Genomic DNA, 21,826 nt, shown 5'->3' on the forward strand with positions numbered 1-21,826 from the left:
AGTCATTTGGAGCTACTCCAGCAGCAATTCCAAAACGTTTGCCAGCAGTAGAATTCATCCAAAAGCAGGGAAATTTGGTACCATACAAATTGAAGCCGAGAGACCTTAAAAGATGATTTTGTATGTCTGAAATGCTGCTTCAACGCTATTAAAGGAACTCATTTAGCACCAAATCATTACTTGCGATGAAAATTTAATCCATTCAATAACCCGAGTGAATGAGATGGTACGTGAAGCCCGGCCAACCAGCCGAATGGACACAAAAACTAAATATCAATGGCGCCAAGGTAATGCTCTGTATTTGGTTGGAGCAAAATGGTCATATCTATTATAAGCTGTTGAAATCTGACCAGACCAACACAGGGAATCTATACCGGTAGCAACTGATTCGTTTTAAGCGAGAATTGGCCGAAAATCGCCCATAAAATGCGGCCAGATATGAAACCGTAATTTTCCATCGTGACAACGCTCGGCCGTATGTTGCAATACCTGTATTATGAAAGTATTTATAACGAAGTGGTTGGGAAGTTTATCCTCATCGGCTTTATAGCTCAGACCGTGCCCCGTCCAACTACTATTTGTTTCGATCGATGCAGAAAGCTCTCTCTGGGATGCGCTTCACTTTGGAACAGAGTATCCGATTATGGCTTCATTCGTTCTTGGCCTCAGAAGATGAGCAATTGTTTTGGCTCGGAATCCATATATTGTCAGAAAGATGGGAAAAGTTCATAGCTAACAATGGCCAATACTTTGAATAAATTTATATTTTTGAAAAGTTTTTCAAATAAAAACTTGAAGTCATACACCCAATAATTAATTCAATTTGAGCTTAATTTACTAAAATCTTAATCAAAGGAATACATATTTTTTGCTTGGACCAGCAATCAGGGGAAGACACCTACTCATTAAATGTATTGTGTTGGAACTAGAAAAGTAAGTTATGGGAAGGAGAATAGAGGGAGTATTGTTAGTGGACATTTGATTTGATTGAAAGGGACAGGAAATACTAGATAAGAAGCTTATTTCACATAAGTACGGCACGGCTAAAGAGCGAATTTTCCCTGTAGTGTGTTGTGCGATCCACTGATTAATCGATAGCGAATGGATGAGCCCGTATTTCGCGTATTTCGTAAGAAACTGCGGATATCGGGAACGAGTTCCTTAATTTTATTGGAACAAATAACATTGTAGTATCGATAGAACAGTGAAACACAACCCACATTACGACGATGCGAATCAATAGATCTGGATACCCTACTGTCACCGATAAGCTCTTTCGCCCTCACCTGTAAGCGAGTAACTCCAAAATAGTCTTCGAAGCACCAGCCCTTACACGAGAGCTGTATTTCATTTTGGGTCTGATATAAGGAGTGAGATCGAAAAATTCTTAACATACATATATGTTTATAAAAAAGAAACCACTAAACTTACAGCTTTAATTTTTTTTTTATTTGATTGAAATTATTATTACAATTTACAAAAAAAATTATTTTTATAGTTTTAATCACTAGTGATGAAATTTTGAACCTTTTTCGGAAACCCTTCCATTAACGTTTTTATAGTGCTTTCTGTCACTTTGCTCGAACATGTAGTCCATCTCCGTTTGAAATCTACCACACTTTTGGACACCTTTTTTGTACTCTTCAATTCTCTTTTAACAAGAGCCCAATATCTCTCCACTGGCCTTAGCTCCGGGCAGTTTGGAGGATTTGCCTCTCTTGGTACAAATACCACATTATTGTTCTTGTACCACTCAAGGGCTTGTTTGCCATAGTGACAGGATGCCAAGTCAGGCCAAAAATAAGTGGACACATTATGAAGTCTTATGAATGGAAGCAGCCTTTTTTGTAAACATTCCTTGATGTAAATTTCGGTATTTATAGAGCCCGTTGTAACAAATGAGTGGCTTCTTTTGCCGCAACTGCATATTGCTTGCCATACCAAGAACTTTCTGGGAAATTTTGTCTGCTTTTGGGTCCTAAACTTTTCTTCAACATTCCCTCGAGCATCAGCAACATAAAATTTTTGACCTGGAAGTTGCGAAAAATCTGCCAGAACATACGTTTCGTCATCCATTATGCAGCAAGAATATTTTTTTATAAAACTTGACTTCAATTTCCGTGCTCTGTTTTTGGCCTCTAAATTTTTAGTAGCGTTCCTGTCAGGAACTTTTTGAGCCTTGTATGTTTTTAAACCTGCATTAGCTTTAACTTTTCGTACCAAATAGTCCGAGCACTGAGCTAACCGGGCTGCTTTCCTACCGGATGTGTTGGGAGCTCTTTTGAAAATGCGTTCTATTTTTTTGGCTTTAGAAACATCATGTGGACCATTCCTTCTACCTGAACCAGGTTTTCTATCAACTGACAAGTTCTCCCGGTACTGTTTAATAACATTGGAAACAGTTTGACGGCAGACCTTTGTATGCTTGGCCAACTTTTTGTAAGACCAAGTTGGGTTTTGTTGAAAATATTTAATAATTTCAGTACGCACTTTTTTCTGGTCACTCATTTTAATCAGATTAACAAAAAAATTAATATAATTGACATTACACATAATAACTGACATGTTTTTCAAAGGTAACTTGATCAAAAAAAAATTCAAATAATACTTGGGTTAAAAAATGTAATGAAAAACGTGTGTTAAGAATTTTTCGATCTCACTCCTTAAGAGTGTAAATAATAAGGTGACCATTTTCAAAATGCTGTATCTCTGAATTGGATATTCGGATCGACTTGAAATTTCTTGATATCCTAGCCAGAACTGTTTTCCGCAATTGTCCCAAGTTTGGTTAGGACAACAGCATACATACCTGGGTATCCATAGTAAATCGCATGCAAATATAATGATTAAATTGAAAAGTTTAGTATTATTAATAACAGCTGGACCAAATATATCCCGATTTTCACCCTTAGAGTAAAAATATTTTTCTTTTAAAATATCAATAATTTATATTTTTGAGTGATTTTTCGAAGGGGCCTTATATGGGAGCTATGATCAATTATGGACCGATCACCATAAAATTAGGTCGTGTGATTTATGTCTATATGAAAGTTATTTATGTTGAATTTTATGTGTATACCAACATTTTTAAGTGATTTATGCACGTTAAAGTGATTTTCGGAAGCGGGTCTATATGGGAGCTATGACTAATTATGGACCGATCGTAACAAAATTTGGTGACATGAATTTTATATATATAAAACTTATTTGGAGCGAAATTTGTGTAGATACATAGATAAATTAAACATTTATGACCGATAAAGTCCAATTTCGAGGGGACATTTGTATGGGGGCTAGGTGAAATAATGGACCGATTTCAGCCAGTTTCAATAGGCTTGGTCCTTGGGCCGAAAAAGTAATATGTACCAAATCGAAATATCTTCAAAATTGCGACCTGTACTCTGCGCACAAGGTTTACATGGACAGCCAGCCAACCAGACGGACGGACGGACATCGTTTAATCGACTCAGAAAGTGATTCTAAGTCGATCGGTATACTTTAAGGTGGGTGTTAGACTAATATTTTTGGGCGTTACAAACATCTGCACAAACTCATAATACCCTCCCCACTATGGTGGTGTAGGGTATAAAAAGAGTTATTTAAAAATCGTGGCTGACTTCAAAGATATATGTATTTGAATTTATAAAAAAAATTAAAAATTCGATTTTTTGCTAGTATTTGGGAAAAAAGTACTTTTTTATTTTTAAGTTATCTGAAAAATTTCAAAACAGATGTATTAGGAATTTATACTTTTTGAAAAGCTAACTTTACTCTAAATATTTTAAATTAAAATAAATTTAAAAATTTAAATAACGTCTATTTTTTATATAAAATTCAAATTTAGGGCAAAAATTCTCAAATCGCGTAGTCGATATCAAAATAAATAACCTATTTTAGATGGCCAAATGTGTTCCTAATTATTTTGTAATTAATGGTGTGAATATTTCAGCAAAAAAACTAAAAAATCCCATTTGTGGAATTTTTCAAAACTTTTTTGGGAATTACGGGATTCCTGATTATAAATTTCAAAATTTGTTTTTAGTTTTCTATATCTAATAGAAAAGTCTATATAACTGTAAAATTTCATTAAAAACTATTAATAAATAAAAAATTAATTTTAATTTAAAAAATTAATTTAAACTCAATAAAAAGCATTTTTGACATAAAACTAGTCATCATAAAATTTTTGAACCTTTTGTCTATTTCTAAGAAAATAAAAAAAAACAAGTAAGAGAGCTATATTCGCCTGTGCCGAATCTTATATACCCTTCACCAAATTATACTTTAAAATAAATTTTTTTAAATATTTTTAGTTAAACAAAATTAAATTTTTTTTAAATTGTTTTTCAAAATAAATTTTTTTTTGAAATTGGTTTTTTGGAAAAAAAATGTATGACAAAACTAATTTTTTGATGAAAAAAAATGCGGGTTAAAAAATATTTTTCCCGATTTTGACCCATTGTAGGTCCAACTTACTATAGCCTTATCTACATCGTTGCAATGGACTTTGAAATATCTATCATTAGATATCCATATTGTCTATATTAATGATTTAGTAATCCATATATAGATCAAAAATAGGTAAAAAATCGAGGTTGTCCCGGTTTTTTGCTCATATCTCCGTTATTTATGGACCGATTTTGCTGATTTTAAATAGCAAACTTCTCGAAAGCATGTCTGACAGAATTATTGAATATTTGGATCCCGAAGATATCTGGGGTCTTCAGAAAATTGATTTCAACACACAGATAGACAGACAGACGGACAGACGGACATGGCTTAATCGACTCCACTATCTATAAGGATCCAGAATATATATACTTTATAGGGTCGGAAATGAAAAATGTAGAAATTACAAACGGATCCTTCTCACGAAGGTGAAGGGTATAATAATACAGATATTCCAACAAAACGAGTTAGACATTAGCAAAACGTATGAACATACCCAGGTATGTTGCTGTTGACGTGCGTAAAGTAGTTTTGCTGTTGACATAAAGGATAGATAGGGTTGGAAGTTTGACTTAGATAGAATAAGGAATAGAATAGGAGGAAGAGCTGAGCGTTGTGGTACCTTTGACTTTAGACTTATTTGGGACATTAAACTGACAATTGACTCTAAGCTAGATTACCTAGGATATATAAAGTAACCAATTATCTTCTCTTTACATTACAAAAGAGAAATTAATAAATTCAAAGCTTTTTTAAACATTGTATATTTCGGTCATGTACCGTTTATGTGAATATTTATAGGTGTTACTTATGTAACGACATATTTATATAAACCCTCATTCACCACGAGTGATTGTGGAGGGTACAAAAACTAGAAGTACTAAAAACCAAATACTAAAACAAGCGAATACCATACATAATGAATATAAAAATCAAACAAGCATTTACGAGGAGGGTGTGATAAATATACTATAGCAAGTGAAAGCCTTAATAATATGAGTAGATTGGTTTTCTTTAATATTAAACTCATTAAGTAAAAGAGTTAAGATTGAACCCTGGCAAAATAATTAAGGATATCTGCTTGACCATTAGCAATTCTCGTTAAATTTTAATTGCTAAAAACTTCTAATACTTCCCTCTAACACTCAGCACTACTTGCATACATGTAACAATATTTTTACACCAAAGTACACTACAGAAAACAATAATTGAATTTGAAATGAACTTATAAAATATATATAAAAGAACACACAATGAAATACTAAAAAAACAATTGTAAAAGCTTAAATAAAAAATAGAATCAATTCCATATACACACTTACTTACTCACATACTAGTTTTGTACTAACTACTAAGTACACATACTCCCGACATAGTGTTACAATAAAACGTGCTTACCTCCAATATTTTTGATTCGATTGTATACAAAGCATCGCGATTTTTTGCCGACTCAATAATCAATTGTTCCTTTTTCTCCTGCAGATCGGGACGTTCATGAGCCACAACAGTAGCCAACAGTTGTTCACGTAAACCTTGTTCCGTAATCATAAAATTTATTACGGTTACCTGTATTCAGCATGGAGCCATGTGGGCAGGGGGAGCAAAATATTTTGAAATATTGAAAATAGACAAAGCATGAAAATGGAAAGATATAAAATCACTGAGTGTGTAAGGGGTATGTAAATAAAATTTTTATATTTTAGAATAAGAAAATTGTATAATATAGTTAGTTGGTTAAATATGTATGTTGGTATGTAAATGTATTATGTTGAGTTGTATAGATGGGGGGGAGATATTTAACAAAACAAATTTTGTATTCAGTTTTGTTTTAACATTACGAATATAAACCAAAAAAACCAAAGAAATGCTAACATCAACACAACATTTAAAAAAAAAGAAACTTATTACAATTTGATATGAAATGTGGTCACATAAAGTAAAGTGGAAAATGGTTAAAAGGGTAATGTTATAGGTAGATGTAAAATGTATGATTTTGTATTCAAAATTGTTTTATATTTCACAGAAAATACTTGATAGTGACTTCAAATGCAAAATAACATAGTTTTCAATGACTTCTATTATAGATGACAACTAGATAGGCAATATATTATAGGACATAAATGATATACAATTGATTGCATTCTCAATTGAAATGAATACACTGCACAACAGCGTTTATGATGATTGGTTTATGTGATAGAATAGCGACCCTATAATTCTGAAAGGGCATGTTGAGTAGATCATCTTTGTAGAATAAACTTATAGTCCAGCTGCACAGTGCGGCCAAAGGCACCTTTGTCCGGCCAAAAGTCGAAAAAACAAGTTTTTAGTTGGGGGTTTTTGTCATTGGGTTGGTTAAAGAAATGCTCTAGGAGATAAACAATTATCATAGTAAGGTCCCTTGCCTCAAATGCCCTTCATAATTTCAGTATGAATGAGGTTTCACACGAATGGCACACTACCGTAGGAAAGATCGACTAGTAGGAGTTTCCGTTAAACACGTGTCATAGTTTTTGTAATCAAGCAAATTAAACGAAACAATATGGATTCTACAGTTGAAGATAAGTATACGCAAAATAAAGATCTGAATGTAAATTGTTAGAAAGTGATATGTAAGGACTATTTTTTATTTTTAATTTGTTAAACAAAATTGATGTGATTGAGTGACATTTTTTTCCTGCTTTTTCCTGCTCTCTAAGCTATTGTAGGTAATAAGTCAAAGAATTATTTAACAAATAAAATAAAATTTAGCTGCAAGTATTTGCAAGTTACCATACGTTCGGCAAAAAATGTATTTTTTTTGATAAGCGCCTTGCAAAATTACTTACTAGAGTGTTTACGGCGCATTTTTTTTGCTTGTAAGGTGGTAAGCTTTAATGTAAATGAAATAACATAAAATACAACACCACATTTATATATATATAAATATACAGTAAACTCTCGAAAACGTGAACTAAGGTGCACTCTAACATCGCCATATTGCATTTCACCATTTAAATTTGTTAATTTTTAATAAATTTTCAATTATATACCTCAATAATATCAAAACAAAAACTTTTAATCAATTAGCAAATTCATTTAATTTTTTTTCGTATGAATTGACGCCATATTAGGTCGGCCATTTTGAATTTGCTAATTCTGATAACGGATTCGTAATCAGCGACCTCAAAAATCCCCAGATACAAATTTGTGGATTATTTTGTACATTTTTCGACTTTTGGCCGCACTGCGAGCTGGTCTGAATTTATATTTTAAATAATCTATTTATATTTTAAATAATCATTCCAATCACACTTGGATTTTTGGCGATTTTTTTTTTAAATATCAGACTCGAGATGGCTTGTAATTTTTCTAATTAAGCGTATAGCGCTCTAGTTACAACATTTGTATCTTTAGTGACCCCCAAATTTTTGAAAAGACTTTTTTAGTTTTTCTCGAAAAAAGGGCCAAATAACGCCTAAAGAGAAGGGATAGAGGGTTAAGATCTTCCACAAAAATGATCCCAATAAAATTCCACAATATAACTCTGACAATAAGAATTCTCTCAGACATTAACTTACAACATTTTTTTCAGTTAAAAAAATAAAACTTTGACACACTGTAAATCAAAATTTAGACCAGTTGGACTATAAGTTTATTCCACAAAAAGTATCTACTCAACATTCCCTTTCAGAATTTCTAATCACATCTGTTCCAATCAAAAAGTCTCAATTTGTTGGATAGTGTTATTAATGCAGATTTTAAATCTGTGATCAAAATTTCTGTATCAACATTAGTATGGAAAATATGGCAATAAAAGCCAATTGTTCGATTCATGTCATATTGTCATAATATTCTAATATTTCATGACTCGGCGGCTCGGCTTAACCGACTCTTAGGCATTCGGCGCAGGTCGCTACTATAAACATAGCATATAGTAGACACCTGCACATTAGGGTGGCCCTTCATAAACGAAAGTTGGATTTTGGCCATTCTCACCCTCCAGTTTGGTGAACATTAGCAAAAAAATCATCCTGAAAAAATTTTAGGTAAATCGGTTGGGGTTAAGACGTGCCGCAAGCCCTCTGAAGATTTGAGATGCATTTACAAGGGGAAAAAATGCATTTTTTTCAGTTTTTGTAAAAATTTTGCCATTAACAAATTACTTTTGTAATTTAATTTAAAAGAATCGAAATGTGTACGTAATTGTCGTTCTAATGAGACATAAAAAACAGAAATCGGTCAAAAAATGTTAAAGTTATTAAAAATTCGCCAGGCCATTAACGTGTCTCAGGCCACTAGAACATGAAATGTAGGAACAAAATTAACATATTTTGAGAAATATTAAAATAAAAGCATATTTTTACTTAAAATATGTCCATATTTACTTGTATATGAGTTTTTGTCTTCGTAGGATACCGTTAACCTATTCTTAGGTATGAACAAAAAAATTTAATTTTTTTAACGGCAGTTTCAAAACTCCATTTTAAAATTTTTAAAAATTTTGTTAAACAAATTTCAGAATTTTTTGATCATCTCATTGGGATTTATTAAGAGTATAATAGGGAATAAAAATGTGAAAAAATTATGAAAATATCTCTTATAGTTTTTCCGTACCTGCGATTTAAATTTTGAAATTTTATTTTAAGTAAAAATGAGCTTTTATTTTAATATTTCTCAAAATATGTTAATTTTGTTCCAACATTTCTTGTTCTAGTGGCACAAAGTATACAGAGGCGTCACGAGACAGAAAATAATATAGTTCTATATTTGTTTCATTTTTAGTAACTGCCCTTTTCATTTTGTTTTAGTCTTAATTTTCTGCCGCAATAATTCAATTTCTTTATGATTTAGTTTGATGCAATCATTTATTTTTGTAATATTTCACTTTTAATTGCCATTGTACATGTGGAGTTTTATTTTGCAAATGTAAAAAACAACAAAGAATTTTGTTTCATTTAAATTTACACGTAAACAATACACACATTTTTATAATTTTCCATTTTAAAAAATTTTGTGCCACAGACTACGAAAAAATTGTCTTTCAAATTTATTTGTTTGTTTTGTTCACATTTCTTTGTCTACCAAATTCGTGTTGTATATAGCGTTTTGCTTTAACACATCACTGATATTGTAGTACAAAATATATTGCTATCTCTTTTTATGAGAACTGCCCTAACATCTGATTTGGCGTTTTTTAAACGTCAAATTTGACACTTCTGTATATTCTGTGCTAGTGGCCTGAGACACGTTAATGGCCTGGCGAATTTTTAATAACTTTAAAATTTTTTAACCGATTTCTGTTTTTTATGTCTCATTAGAACGACAATTACGTACACATTTCGATTCTTTTAAATTGAATTACAAAAGTAATTTTTTAATGGCAAAATTTTTACAAAAACTGAAAAAAATTAATTTTTTCCCCTTGTAAATGCATCTCAAAACTTCAGAGGGCTTGCGGCACGTCTTAACCCCAACCGATTTACCTAAAATTTTTTCAGGATGATTTTTTTACTAATGTTCACCAAACTGGGGGGTGAGAATGGCCAAAATCCAACTTTCGTTTATTAAGTGCCACCCTACTGCACATAGCAGTATTATTTTAGGACAGTTTTTGCTTTAAATGCAATAACAACATTTTCATAATATTTGGGGTATTCACACGGTCTGATATTAGTCATATTGTCATAATGTCCTAATATATTATAATAGTTGTTGTTGTGTTTTAAACAAAAAAAGTATTATATTATGACAAAACAATTAAAATAGTTCAAATAGTCTTATTAGATTAGAACTTTTTGGTTTGAAAGATAACAAACATTTTATTAAACTATCAACATATATTACGATATTATGACCAAATAGTAGACCGTGTGAATACCCCAATTGTGAAATATTAGAACATTAGGACAATATGACATGATAGGATACCTTGTGAATCGATCAAATATGTTTAAAGTTAATTTTATTTTATTAAGTTGTTAAGTTGAACAAAAACTTTTTTTTTATAAAACATCCGTGCTGAAGTTGAAGTCAGATAGCTGTTGTAAAGAAAGTGTAATTTGATGCTAATGTTACATCCAAGCATATGAAAGTGGCTCATTAGCTCATTATTTCTCAAAAAATGTTTATCAACCTAATTTTCCATACTCTGTTTCGGAAACTATTTTGATAGGAAAATGAAAGAATTAACATTTTTGTTAAGGTCTTTAACAAATTGTTTTATAAGCCATAATTTAATATTCAACAGAGGCAAAGATATACATTCCCATGACCTGATTAGGTCGTTTAAATGGCTTTGGCGTTTCCAGGTCACATTTAAAGTCAATTCAATTCTCTTTTAACATGATCCCAATATCTCTCCACTAGCCTTAGCTTCAGATAGTTTGGTGGATTTGCCTCTCTTGGTACAAATACCACATTATTGTTATTTTACCACTCAAGACCTTGCTTACCATAGTAAGACCCCACATTAGGCAATTTCTCTTGCCCAACAACAAAACAACATGCTAAATTTTGTTCTCCTTAACCCGACATTACCTCTGGCATCTACAAACACAAGTGTGCCCCGATAGATCAGTCGATAGTGTGCTGGACTATTAATCTGAGGGTTGCGGGTTCGATTCCAGTCAGAGACCCTGGGTGTATCTTCAGACAAGCAAAATGCTTCGCAGTTTGTGTTCGTTTTGTTTTTTTTTTTAAAGAGACTTGCGCAACTAAATTGCCTAGTGTGAAAGGGGTCTAACAGGATGCCATATCAGTCCAAAAATATGTGGACACATTAAGAAGTCTTATAAAGCATCCTCTTTTGTAAACTTTCCTGTATGAAATTTCGGTATTTGTAGATACGTTTGTAACAAATGTTTGGCTTCTTTTGCCGCAACTGCATCTTGCTTGCCATACGAAGAACTTTTTGGGATCATTTTCTTCTTTTGGGTTCTAAACATTTATACAATATTCCCTTTAGCATAGCAGCATAAAAATATGGACCCGGAAGCTGCGAAAAATTTTCAAGAACATACGTTTAGTCATCCATTATGCAGCAGGTATAATTATACCCTACACCACCATAGTGGGGAGGGTATTATGCGTTTGTGCAGATGTTTGTAACGCACAAAAATATTAGTCTAACACCCACATTAAAGTATACCGATCGACTTAGAATCACTTTCTGTCCGTCTGGTCGGCTGGCTGGCTGGCTGTCCATATAAACCTTGTGCGCAGAGTACAGGTCGCAATTTTGAAGATATTTCGATGAAATTTGATACATATTATTTTTTCGGCTCAAAGACCAAGCCTATTGAAACTAGCTGAAATCGGTCCATTATTTCACCTAGCCCCCATACAAATGTCCTCCCGAAATTGGACTTTATCGGTCATAAATGTTTAATTTATAAATGTATCTCCACAAATTCCGCTCCAAATAAGTTTTATATACACAAAATTCATGTCACTAAATTTTGTTACGATCGGTCCATAATTAGTCATAGCTCCCATATAGACCCGCTTCCGAAAATCACTTTAACGTGCATAAATCGCTTAAAAATTTTGGTATACTCACAAAATTTAACATAGTAAACTTTAATATAGACATAAATCACACGACCTAATTTCATGGTGATCGGTCCATAATTGGTCATAGCCCCATATAAGGCCCACTTCCGAAAATCATTCAAAAATATAAATTAATGAAATTTTAAAAGAAAAATTGTTTGCTCTTTTACTTAGTGTAGGGTATTATATGGTCGGGCTTGACCGACCATACTTTCTTACTTGTTTTTTTTATAAAATTTAACTTCAATTTCTGTGCTCTGTCTTTGGCCTCTAAGTTTTTAGCAGAGTTCCTGTCAGGAACTTTTTGAGCCATGTAGGTTTTTAAAACTGTATTGGGTTCAACTTTTCATACCAAATAGTCCGAGTACTGAACTAACCGGACTGCTTTCCTACCGGATGTGTTGGAAGCTCTTTTGAAAAAGCTTTCTATTTATTGGCTTTAGAAACATCATGTGGACCATTCCTTCTACCTGAATCAGGTTTTCTATCAACGGACAAGTTCTCCCGATACTATTTAATAAGATTGGAAACAGTTAGACGGCAGACCTTTGATTGTTTGTCCAACTTTTTGTAGGACTAAGTTGAGTTTTGTTGTTCGATCTCACTCCTTATGTGATCGTATTCAAGGATATTCGCATTTGGCTCGATTTTTGCTCGATTTAGAAGAATTTTTTTCATGTTAAAAGAAACATTTTAGTTTTTTTAAGGGGATAATTTTATTTCCGATTAAGGACTGCAAATGAAATCAGCAGTCTGCAGCCCTCACACCAATAATTGTCGGGAAGTTATACTAAATATCAAACGGCTTAAAGCTATTACAGCTCTTTAGTGAAACCCCTTTTGAGATATTTTTAAAATAAATATAAACATTCATTCCTCTGTTTAGTTTTTTTCTTTCTAACAATACGTATGTATACGAATAGCTAAAGAATAATGGTTTTGTTTTCATTTAATTTTTTTTTTATTCTAAAACAAAATTTGCATATTTGCAAAAACATACAGATTCACCCAAACACTAAGCTATACACAGAATGGTTAAATAAAATAAGATGAGGCTAGAGAAAAGCAGAAACAGAGTAGAGTTAGAAGCAAAAAATCTGTACTTTCTTTCATCTGCTACAAAATGTATGTAAATGTTAAGTTTTTTTAGTATCCCATTCTGGGTTTTTTTTATGAGGTACTTTTTTTTTGTATTCACTTTGCAAACCGTGCAAACTGTTTTATACGTTTTATTACAATCATTGAATTGATATCATTTCATTTGAAATTCATTTGATGGTTACATTCATTTCGCCATCACCACCAGCATCACGAAAAACAACGTCATCATCATCATCATCACCAGCGTCATCGCCAAACCTAATTCTAACCCAACTCATTCTCTACTTTCCTCTAAAAGCAGTTGGCAGTTTTTAGTTTCAGTTTCAGTAATTTTATTTTAAGTAGATGTCATGGTGCGTGAGAGGAAAGGAAAGAAAAATCAAGTTGGTTGCTGTCTATTTTTATGTTTGGTTGTGTGTGTAAATATGCAAATATATTGGTTTTGCTATTACTACGGCTGTATGTTGGTGTTGTAAGCATTACTTACCATAACCATAATTTCTGGAGGATAATGAGGATTCCTTAGACATGTCGTAATGTATAAGCGAAAATTACTATTATATTCAATCATTTGATCTCCGCTCTTGATAAAGTAGCCACCTTTATGCTTAATTACATTCTTCTCTAAAATTGGCGTTAAATTTGAATCCAAGCATTCACCTGCAGTGTAAAAATAAATTTTATGTAAATTTGATTGGAATAGAAGAATGAAAGAGAAAAAGCATTAAGATGATGGAATTACAAAGAAATTATAAATATGTATATAAATTGCTTAAAAATTTCAATTGAAATTCATATGAATAGAAAATTGTGGTAGTTAGTTCTCTGGGAGTAAGCTTATTAGAAGATTTCTAGTGGATAGAACCTTCAAACATTAAATTTACAAATTTGTTTATTTTTAATTTATTCAACAAAATATATTTGTGGTCTTTGCTAAAGAACATTCGAATTATTTGAAATAATTTAATTTGGAAGAAGATCTATTTGTACCCAACAACTTTGTGCTGCTGTTTAACACCCAAAAAATATTAGTCCTACACCCACATTAAAGTACACCGATGAACTTAGTCTAACTTTCTATCGTTCCAAGGACGAATCCTGTTGAAACTGACTGAAATCGGTCCATTATATCACCTAGGTCTCATATAAATTTCCTCCCGGAATAGGAATTTTTTGTCATTAATGTCTGACTTGTATAGGTATCCACGCAAAATTTTTCACAAATATGTTTTATGTAAAAAGAAATCAAATTTACATATTTTTTAAATCATTTAATAATTGACCACTTCGAAAATATCTTTAAGCAGGATAAATCCCTTAAAATTGTTGGTGTCCACATATAATTCAACAAAAATAAGTTTTATATAAACATAAATCGCACGATCTAATTTGATGACGATCGGTTCATAATTGCTCATAGCTCCCATATAAGGCCCAATTCCGAAAATCACTTTAACGTGCATAAATCTCTTAACAATGTTGGTATCCATAACAAAATTCAACTCAAATAAGTTTTTTGTAGACATGAATCGTGCGAAATAATTTTGTGACGATCCCGATCGATGGGTTTATTATTGGTCGTAACTCCCAACGCATAATTCTCTTAAAATGTTGGTATCCAAATAAAATTCAACAAAAATAAGAGTCATATAGAAATAAATCATGTGAACTAATTTCTAAACGATCTGTCCATAATTGGTCATAGCTCCTATATAAGGAACACTTCCGGAAATCACTAACGAATCGGAAGCAATTTATTTTCAAAATAAATCTGCCATTTCTAACTGGCTGATCCGATTGGAATGAAATTTCACAAAGGAGTATTCAGTTTAATTTTTGAAGACGAACCTCAAAGACCCCTCAGAAGCGGCTCTGTGGAGTATTAAATTAGGGCACCTCAGACATGGACAATTTTTGAACGCTTGTGAAGTTTTTAAGGTTTGCCTAAGATCAATGCTTCTAATATATTTTTTGAAGCCCTTGATTATGGCTTTAGAAAACATAGTGGTGTGTGCTATTTATCTGTTATACTTATTGCATCATACGCATTTGGAAATTAAATCTTCACCATACCTTCGCCTAGTTTTTTCATAATATCGGGAACAATCTATATTCGATATCATTAATATTTGTTATTAGGTAAACAGTAATAACAGAATACAAGTCCGCAAGTAATGCAACTGCTTAAAAAACGAAATAATTCGTAATTGATTTTGGTGGAACTTGAAATTTGGCTGAAATTTCCTACTACTCCTGTACCAATATATTGGCTGAAGATCTCTCGTAAGAGCCATAACTGCCAACCAGATGACGTTGCATAAAATTGCCAAATACAAATACGTATCCAATTTAAACTACCTACATGCTGTCGAAACTGCACCTCAGCGATGTTGTGGACTATTTTCAGTAGAAATTATATCATGAGCGACGAGGCACATTTTCAACGTTATACTACTTAAAAAACGCGGAATACTCTTGGCTATAGTTTAGGGAATAATTCGTCATAGATTTTGGTGGAACTTGAAATTTGTAAATTGGCCAATAGATACTACCTGCAGACAGTTGGAACTCCACCTCAGCGATGTTGTGGACGATTTTCAGTTGAAATCTATCATGAGATTATGGTATAGTTTAGAGGACATAGGCATAGTTTAGAGGGCTAGTGGATGATACAGAACGATGATGAACAATATTTTATTGGAGCTAATTGAAAATTTTGGAGTGTAGGAGATGTAGTGCTAACAAGACACACTCTGTGTGAATTTGTTGCATATTGTCTAGTTTCGGTGATCGCATTTAACTTTTAATAAGATTATCATATCTAGTGGGAGATATAGAACTATGAACAATGAATATTTTTTGCGCGCAACGCAAATTATGAAGTGGTTCACGATCAAATGTCGCCGATAGAGTGGCCGACACTATCGTCAGACTATACCTCAGTAGAATTTTTGCTTTGTTTTTTTTTTTTTGAAATTACGGATTAATATAAACAAGCCAAGGATTCTGGAAGCTCTTAAATACACATTTTTGATGAACTTTAGTGGCTGAGAAGATCTTACGATATCACTTGGCCTCCTCAGAGGATTTTAGATGTTATGCATTTATACGAATGAACCAATCACTCTGGAAACTCTTAAGAAGGATACACAACTCATAACTCTAAATATCTCCTTCAATGATCCTCGCATTCGTCCTGATGTTCTGTGTTCTACAAGAACGGAAACACTTTGTACCTGCAAGGCACTCGCAGATATCACATTATCAACTCAGATGTCTTTATGATCGCACAACTGATTGAAAATACTTTGATCGCAATGTTTGTTCGGTCATTGGTGAATTACATTGTTTCACTGAGATCACTTATATCAGCGTCCACCAGTTATGAAATATTTAAGGCTGCCAAATAATATTTAGTCTTTATGTCTAAAGATGCATAACATCAGAACAACATCTATAGATTCTGCAGAGATATCAATGGATAAACATGCAAACTGCTGCACAAGATCACTAGATCTAAGATCACCATGAATGACTTTTGTGTGTATCAGGATTATGTATTTGTATGATCTGGTGATTGCCTATCTTGCCGAATTCTGGTAGAACTTAAGTCGAAATAGAAATAAAATACTTAATACCTTCTGTATTTATATCATGGGGCCTGCTGACCCATGATATAAATACATTTTAAACTGTTCAACTATTTCAATAAAAACAAGTATGAGAGCTATATTCGGCTGTGCCGAATATACAAATTTAAAATGTTTTTAGGTAAACAAAATTTTTTTTTCGAATTGTTATTTAAAATTTTTTTTTTATTAAATTAAATTTTTTTTTTTTAAATTTAAAAATATTTTTTTCCGATTTTGACCCATAGTCCAACTAACTATGGTCTTATATACGTCATTGCAAAGGTCTTTGAAATATCTATCATTAGATATCCATATTGTCTATATTAATGACTTAGTAATCCATATATAGGTCAAAAATCGAGGTTGTCCTGGTTTTTTTCCTCATAACTCAGCCATTTGTGGACCGATTTTGCTGATTTTAAATAGAAAACTTCTCGAAAGCATGTCTGACAGAATTATTGAAGACATGGATCCTGAGGATATCTTGGATCTTCAGAAAATTGATTACTCCGCTTTCTATAAGGTTCCTGAATATATACTTTATATGGTCGGAAAATTATATTGTAAAAATTACAAACGGAATGACAAACTTATATATACCCTTCAGGTATACGAAGGTGAAGGGTATAAAATAGCTTCTTTTCTCTAAAGTGTTCGCAAATTTGATTTAGCGTTTCAACTTTTTCATATAAAGCTTTTGCTTTCTCGAATATAATACTTTTTTGTAAAGGTAAATGCATCATTTAATGCAAAAAAAAAAATATTTATAAGCTATAAAGCCCTACTTGATTGAATATTAAGAAATATCAAATTTGAAATAGTAATTTTTAGTTTGCCAGGAAGATTTACTCAAAATCAATAACGTGTTGCTAGAATGGTTTTTGAAATAAACGATTCAATTGATCACTTATTCGTTTTCAATACTCCATTAAAGAAGTGAATTTTTCAAGATACTTGAATTAAATGGTTTTCTTTGAGTTCTTCCAAAATTATGTAAAATTTTTGGAGTTTTAATTTATGGGACTCCCGAATAATTATCAAAATACCTTGTGCACCATTTAACTTGAAAATTTTATTATTTTAAATGATACATTACAACAATTATCACTATCATGTAACAACAAACTATGTTAATAATAGAAGTTAGAAGTTTTTACAAATCTCTAGAAGCCTATAACACTTAAAAGTTTCTTCAACTTTACAAAACACTGCATTAAAATAAATTTTATGACTTTTGAAGTACAACATAAACAAATCCAAATATTCTCAAGCAATTTAATGATCCATTTCAATTACTTCAATACATTCAAACAGCATTTACACATGATATTTGCTAATTACTTGCAAAAGTGACAGAGAAATAATGAGAATAAGAAGAAGGAACACAAACAGAGAAAATTCAAATCATATAAACTTTCTAAGGAAAATATTGCCTAATGTCAGGGTAATAAGCATTTTATCATTAAATTTTATCTTTCATCAGTAGAAATCAGTATGACGCTGTTATGTGTGTCTGTTTGTATGTTCATTTAAACTTGTACTCGCATCATTTATGGTTCATTTCATTATGTCATTAATCTTTGAAAGTTATTTGTTTGTAAATGGCTGAAATCATTCATTAAACCATGAAAAAGAAATATATAAACTAAGAATAGCAGCAGCAACAACAACAAACAACCATTGAAAATAAAGAATCATTGGAAACGAAATATTAATTCAGCTAGACAATAAATGGCCATAGAAGAAAAAACTCTTAAGACAGACGGATAAACGTCCAAAATACAGACATATAGGCAACCAGCCGTACAAACAAACAGACCACCACATCAATAACTAGATGGACAATTCAACGAATTCAGCGAATGACTGACTGAACGTGCCATGGACATTTAAAAAATTTTCAAGTACCCTCATAGACAAAATAAATCCAAAACACTTGAACTCATCATTAAACGCAAAGAAGGCGAATACATAAACGTTGTTTTGAAAAAAACAACATTTTGATAAAAACGAAAAAAAAAAATTATATAAAAATAAACATAATCACGCTCATCATCCATTCATCTTCACAATTTAGTAACGATACTTGTAACAAACATTTCAAAAGTATTGAAATATACAACCAACAAGTATTAACCCGCTTTTTGCTATGGTTTTGTTGGATTGTTTTTTTTCTAAGTTCATTTGGTCTAATGGATTTTAATCCTTCTTGGCTACAATGTACTTAAAAATATTGTAGGAGGAGATTTAAGTGAAATATTTTCTAGATAATTGAAGGAAAATGTTTTAGCAAATTGGCTAAACATTTGTTATTAGAGCATTTTTACATTGAGGATTAATCCCAGGAATTTTATTTATATTTTCTTTTAAAATTGCTTCGAAATCCCTTTCAGCACTGTGGTTCCAAATCAAAATCTAGGTGGACAAAATTATGAAAATCGGTACGTTCAGAATTTTTAAGTTTTTTCGGAAGCTGACAATCTGCTCTCCTCCAATACAAATGGGCTTTTCAATTGGACATTTCGTTTTCTCGACAGCAGCGCCAGAAGTTCAACAAATTTTTAATCATATTTTCGTTAATTTTTTTTTTTAAATTTTACTGCTTTACTAAATTAGATATATCTCAATGGTTTTAACATATAGAAATTCATACTTCAAAACATAGATAAACATTGATATAGGCTTTTATTGAATGTATATCTTATATTTATGGGTGTCTCCATTTCCCTGTTATAGACCTTTAAACTTGGTTCTCAAATATACTGATTTTTTTTTTTTTTTTCTAAGAATGTCATATAGCTTGCCAAAAAAAGACCGTCGAAGCCCGTCCAATGCATATATATATCATTTAAAGAAACTTCTGGGGAATGTCTTTGTAAAAAAATTGTAGCCGCCAGCAACCGCCGAAATACTTTTTTTTTGAATTTTTACTGAATGGAATTTTTAGAAATATTTCTTTATTTATTATTGATTTTTATATATATAGAGCCTACTGTAACTTAAAATATAGTAAATACAGATCTTTTTAAAATTTTAGTTTCAGAAAGACATGAAAACGTATTTTTTTTTAATTTTTTATTAATGTTTTTTATATGTATATCTAGACCCTACTGTAACTTGAAAAAAAGTTTATTGTGCTGTTTTTCTATAGCGAACAAGTGCTTTGAGTTGACGTTTTACATGTATTTTGTTTTTGTTACAATAACAAAACACATGTTAAATTTCCACTCATAGTACTCGTTCGCTATAGAAAAACAGCACATATATTGATCTTTTAAAGATTTTTTTTTTGGAATCGGAGATACTAATTCTATATAAAAAGATCGCCAAATAATTTTGTCCATCTAGATTTTGATTTGGAACCACAGTGTTCAGGTGACTTGCTACTTTTAATAATAATATTTGACAACTGACAACAATTCAAAAGCAAAAAATGAAAAATCCCCTACAATCGCAGGATTTGCGACATCGTGCAACTTTTCCAACCCCATTGGCTTCTCAACACATAAACAAAAAAGTTGCTATTTTTTTTATTTCAAATTTAAAGAAAATCAAAATGAATAAAAAAATAAATTTTCTTTATGGAAGAGGAAAAAATAATAGATTCAAAAATCAAAAATAATGAAATTCTATTTAATATGCGACATCCAAAATTAAAAAATAATTTCGTTTGTTTTATGCCGCAACGCACCCAACTGAAACGAAATCAATTCAGAAACGAGACGGTGACGAACACCAACGTTTTCAAGTTTCAGTTTTCGTTATCGTCGCCGATTACGGTGTATGCGGAAACCCAGCTTTAGTGATTTTTAAAAAAATTTTTAAAACATTAACATTGGCACCCTTACCCTTTATAGACAGATGTTTCTCTATATTGTTTTTTGCTGGTCACGTTTCTCTAGGGACACGTATGTAATCTATACAAACGGCTCCAAGTCTGCGATTTAAGTAGGTCGGCTTTTCAGAATGGGGTTGAATATCCGAATTTGTACTGACGGTAAACGTGCTTATTAATACCTCTCTGGTGTCTATTCGACATCCAGATTGGCGAGTTCGGTCAGTCATGAACTGGTGAGATCGATCATTTCGTCGGTATTCCACTTTATTGTTGTAAATCATCGAACATTTTTTGAGTCTGATTAGCAGAAATTGCTCAGTATCAATATTTAAACGATGTCATGACGCAAATGATGAGGAATTGGTTTCATCCTGGATAGCTGCTGCCTGTCTATTCGTGTACCTTGATAACGTAGCAGCCTGTCTCATTCTAAAATTCCTGGAGGCTCCGAAAATTTGCGATATCAATTCTTAACATATTGATATGGAGACTAATAGGATTGAAGTGGATACTAATAGGATTGCTGAAGTTTTTCCCTTAAAATCTTTTCTTCTGCCAATGCCTGATTACATTATTTGGTATTCCATGACATAGAAGTATTTTCATTACTTGTATTATTTTGAGCCTTGTGAGCCGAAATATATATAGGCTTAAGGCTGATTGGCCGTAAAATACGATACGATAATATATTGTGTTTCTTCCAGGAACTTTATGCTGGTTTCTGGTGTTCCTCTCTATTTGGATGCCTCACTTTTTTAGTTGCCTTGAATGATCTCTTAGCAGTTAATACTAATCCGATCTTCTATTTTTGCAAATGTTATGTATTACCATTCATTACTTGTACTCACTCGTTCAAAGACTCTGTCCTTATGAGGACAGACGTTCGGTATTGAATATAAGTAATTCAACCACATCTGCTAGATGTGTGCATAAGATTCAGTATTGTCGCTTAATCTACAAACGAATATCGTGTTTACTAATGTCATAACGAGGTCTACTTGGCCCGTATATGATGCCAGCAGGACGAATCTACTTATGGACTTTCGTCGTGAGCAAATAAGGCTAATTGTATCCTTCATTACGGGACACTGTATAATTGGGACACATGCTAGGAGATTGGGTCTACGGTATAATGACTACTGTAGAAGCTGCCACAATGAAGAAGAAGATGAGACGGTGTCACACCTATTCTGCCAATGCCCGGCTCTGATAAACCTGAGGGAACGCATCCTTGGATTACCATTCCTTTCATGCTTAGATGAGCTATCAGGGA

At 32.1% G+C, this 21,826-nt stretch overlaps 1 protein-coding gene across 1 annotated transcript in view; it reads right to left on the minus strand.

Annotated features, from left to right (window-relative positions):
• Dnah3 (dynein heavy chain 3, axonemal) overlaps positions 1-21,826 on the minus strand; it is a 219,818-nt gene that overhangs the window by 32,034 nt on the left and 165,958 nt on the right. Inside the window, exons 51-52 of the mRNA XM_065504697.1 lie at positions 13,571-13,743; positions 5,848-6,015 (exon numbers count right to left, since the gene is read on the minus strand). Of these exons, the coding sequence (XP_065360769.1) occupies positions 5,848-6,015; positions 13,571-13,743 (341 nt within the window). The remainder of the gene's footprint in view (positions 1-5,847; positions 6,016-13,570; positions 13,744-21,826) is intronic.

Source organism: Calliphora vicina, chromosome 3 (genome assembly GCF_958450345.1).
Source record: "Calliphora vicina chromosome 3, idCalVici1.1, whole genome shotgun sequence".
Taxonomy (NCBI): domain Eukaryota; kingdom Metazoa; phylum Arthropoda; class Insecta; order Diptera; family Calliphoridae; genus Calliphora; species Calliphora vicina.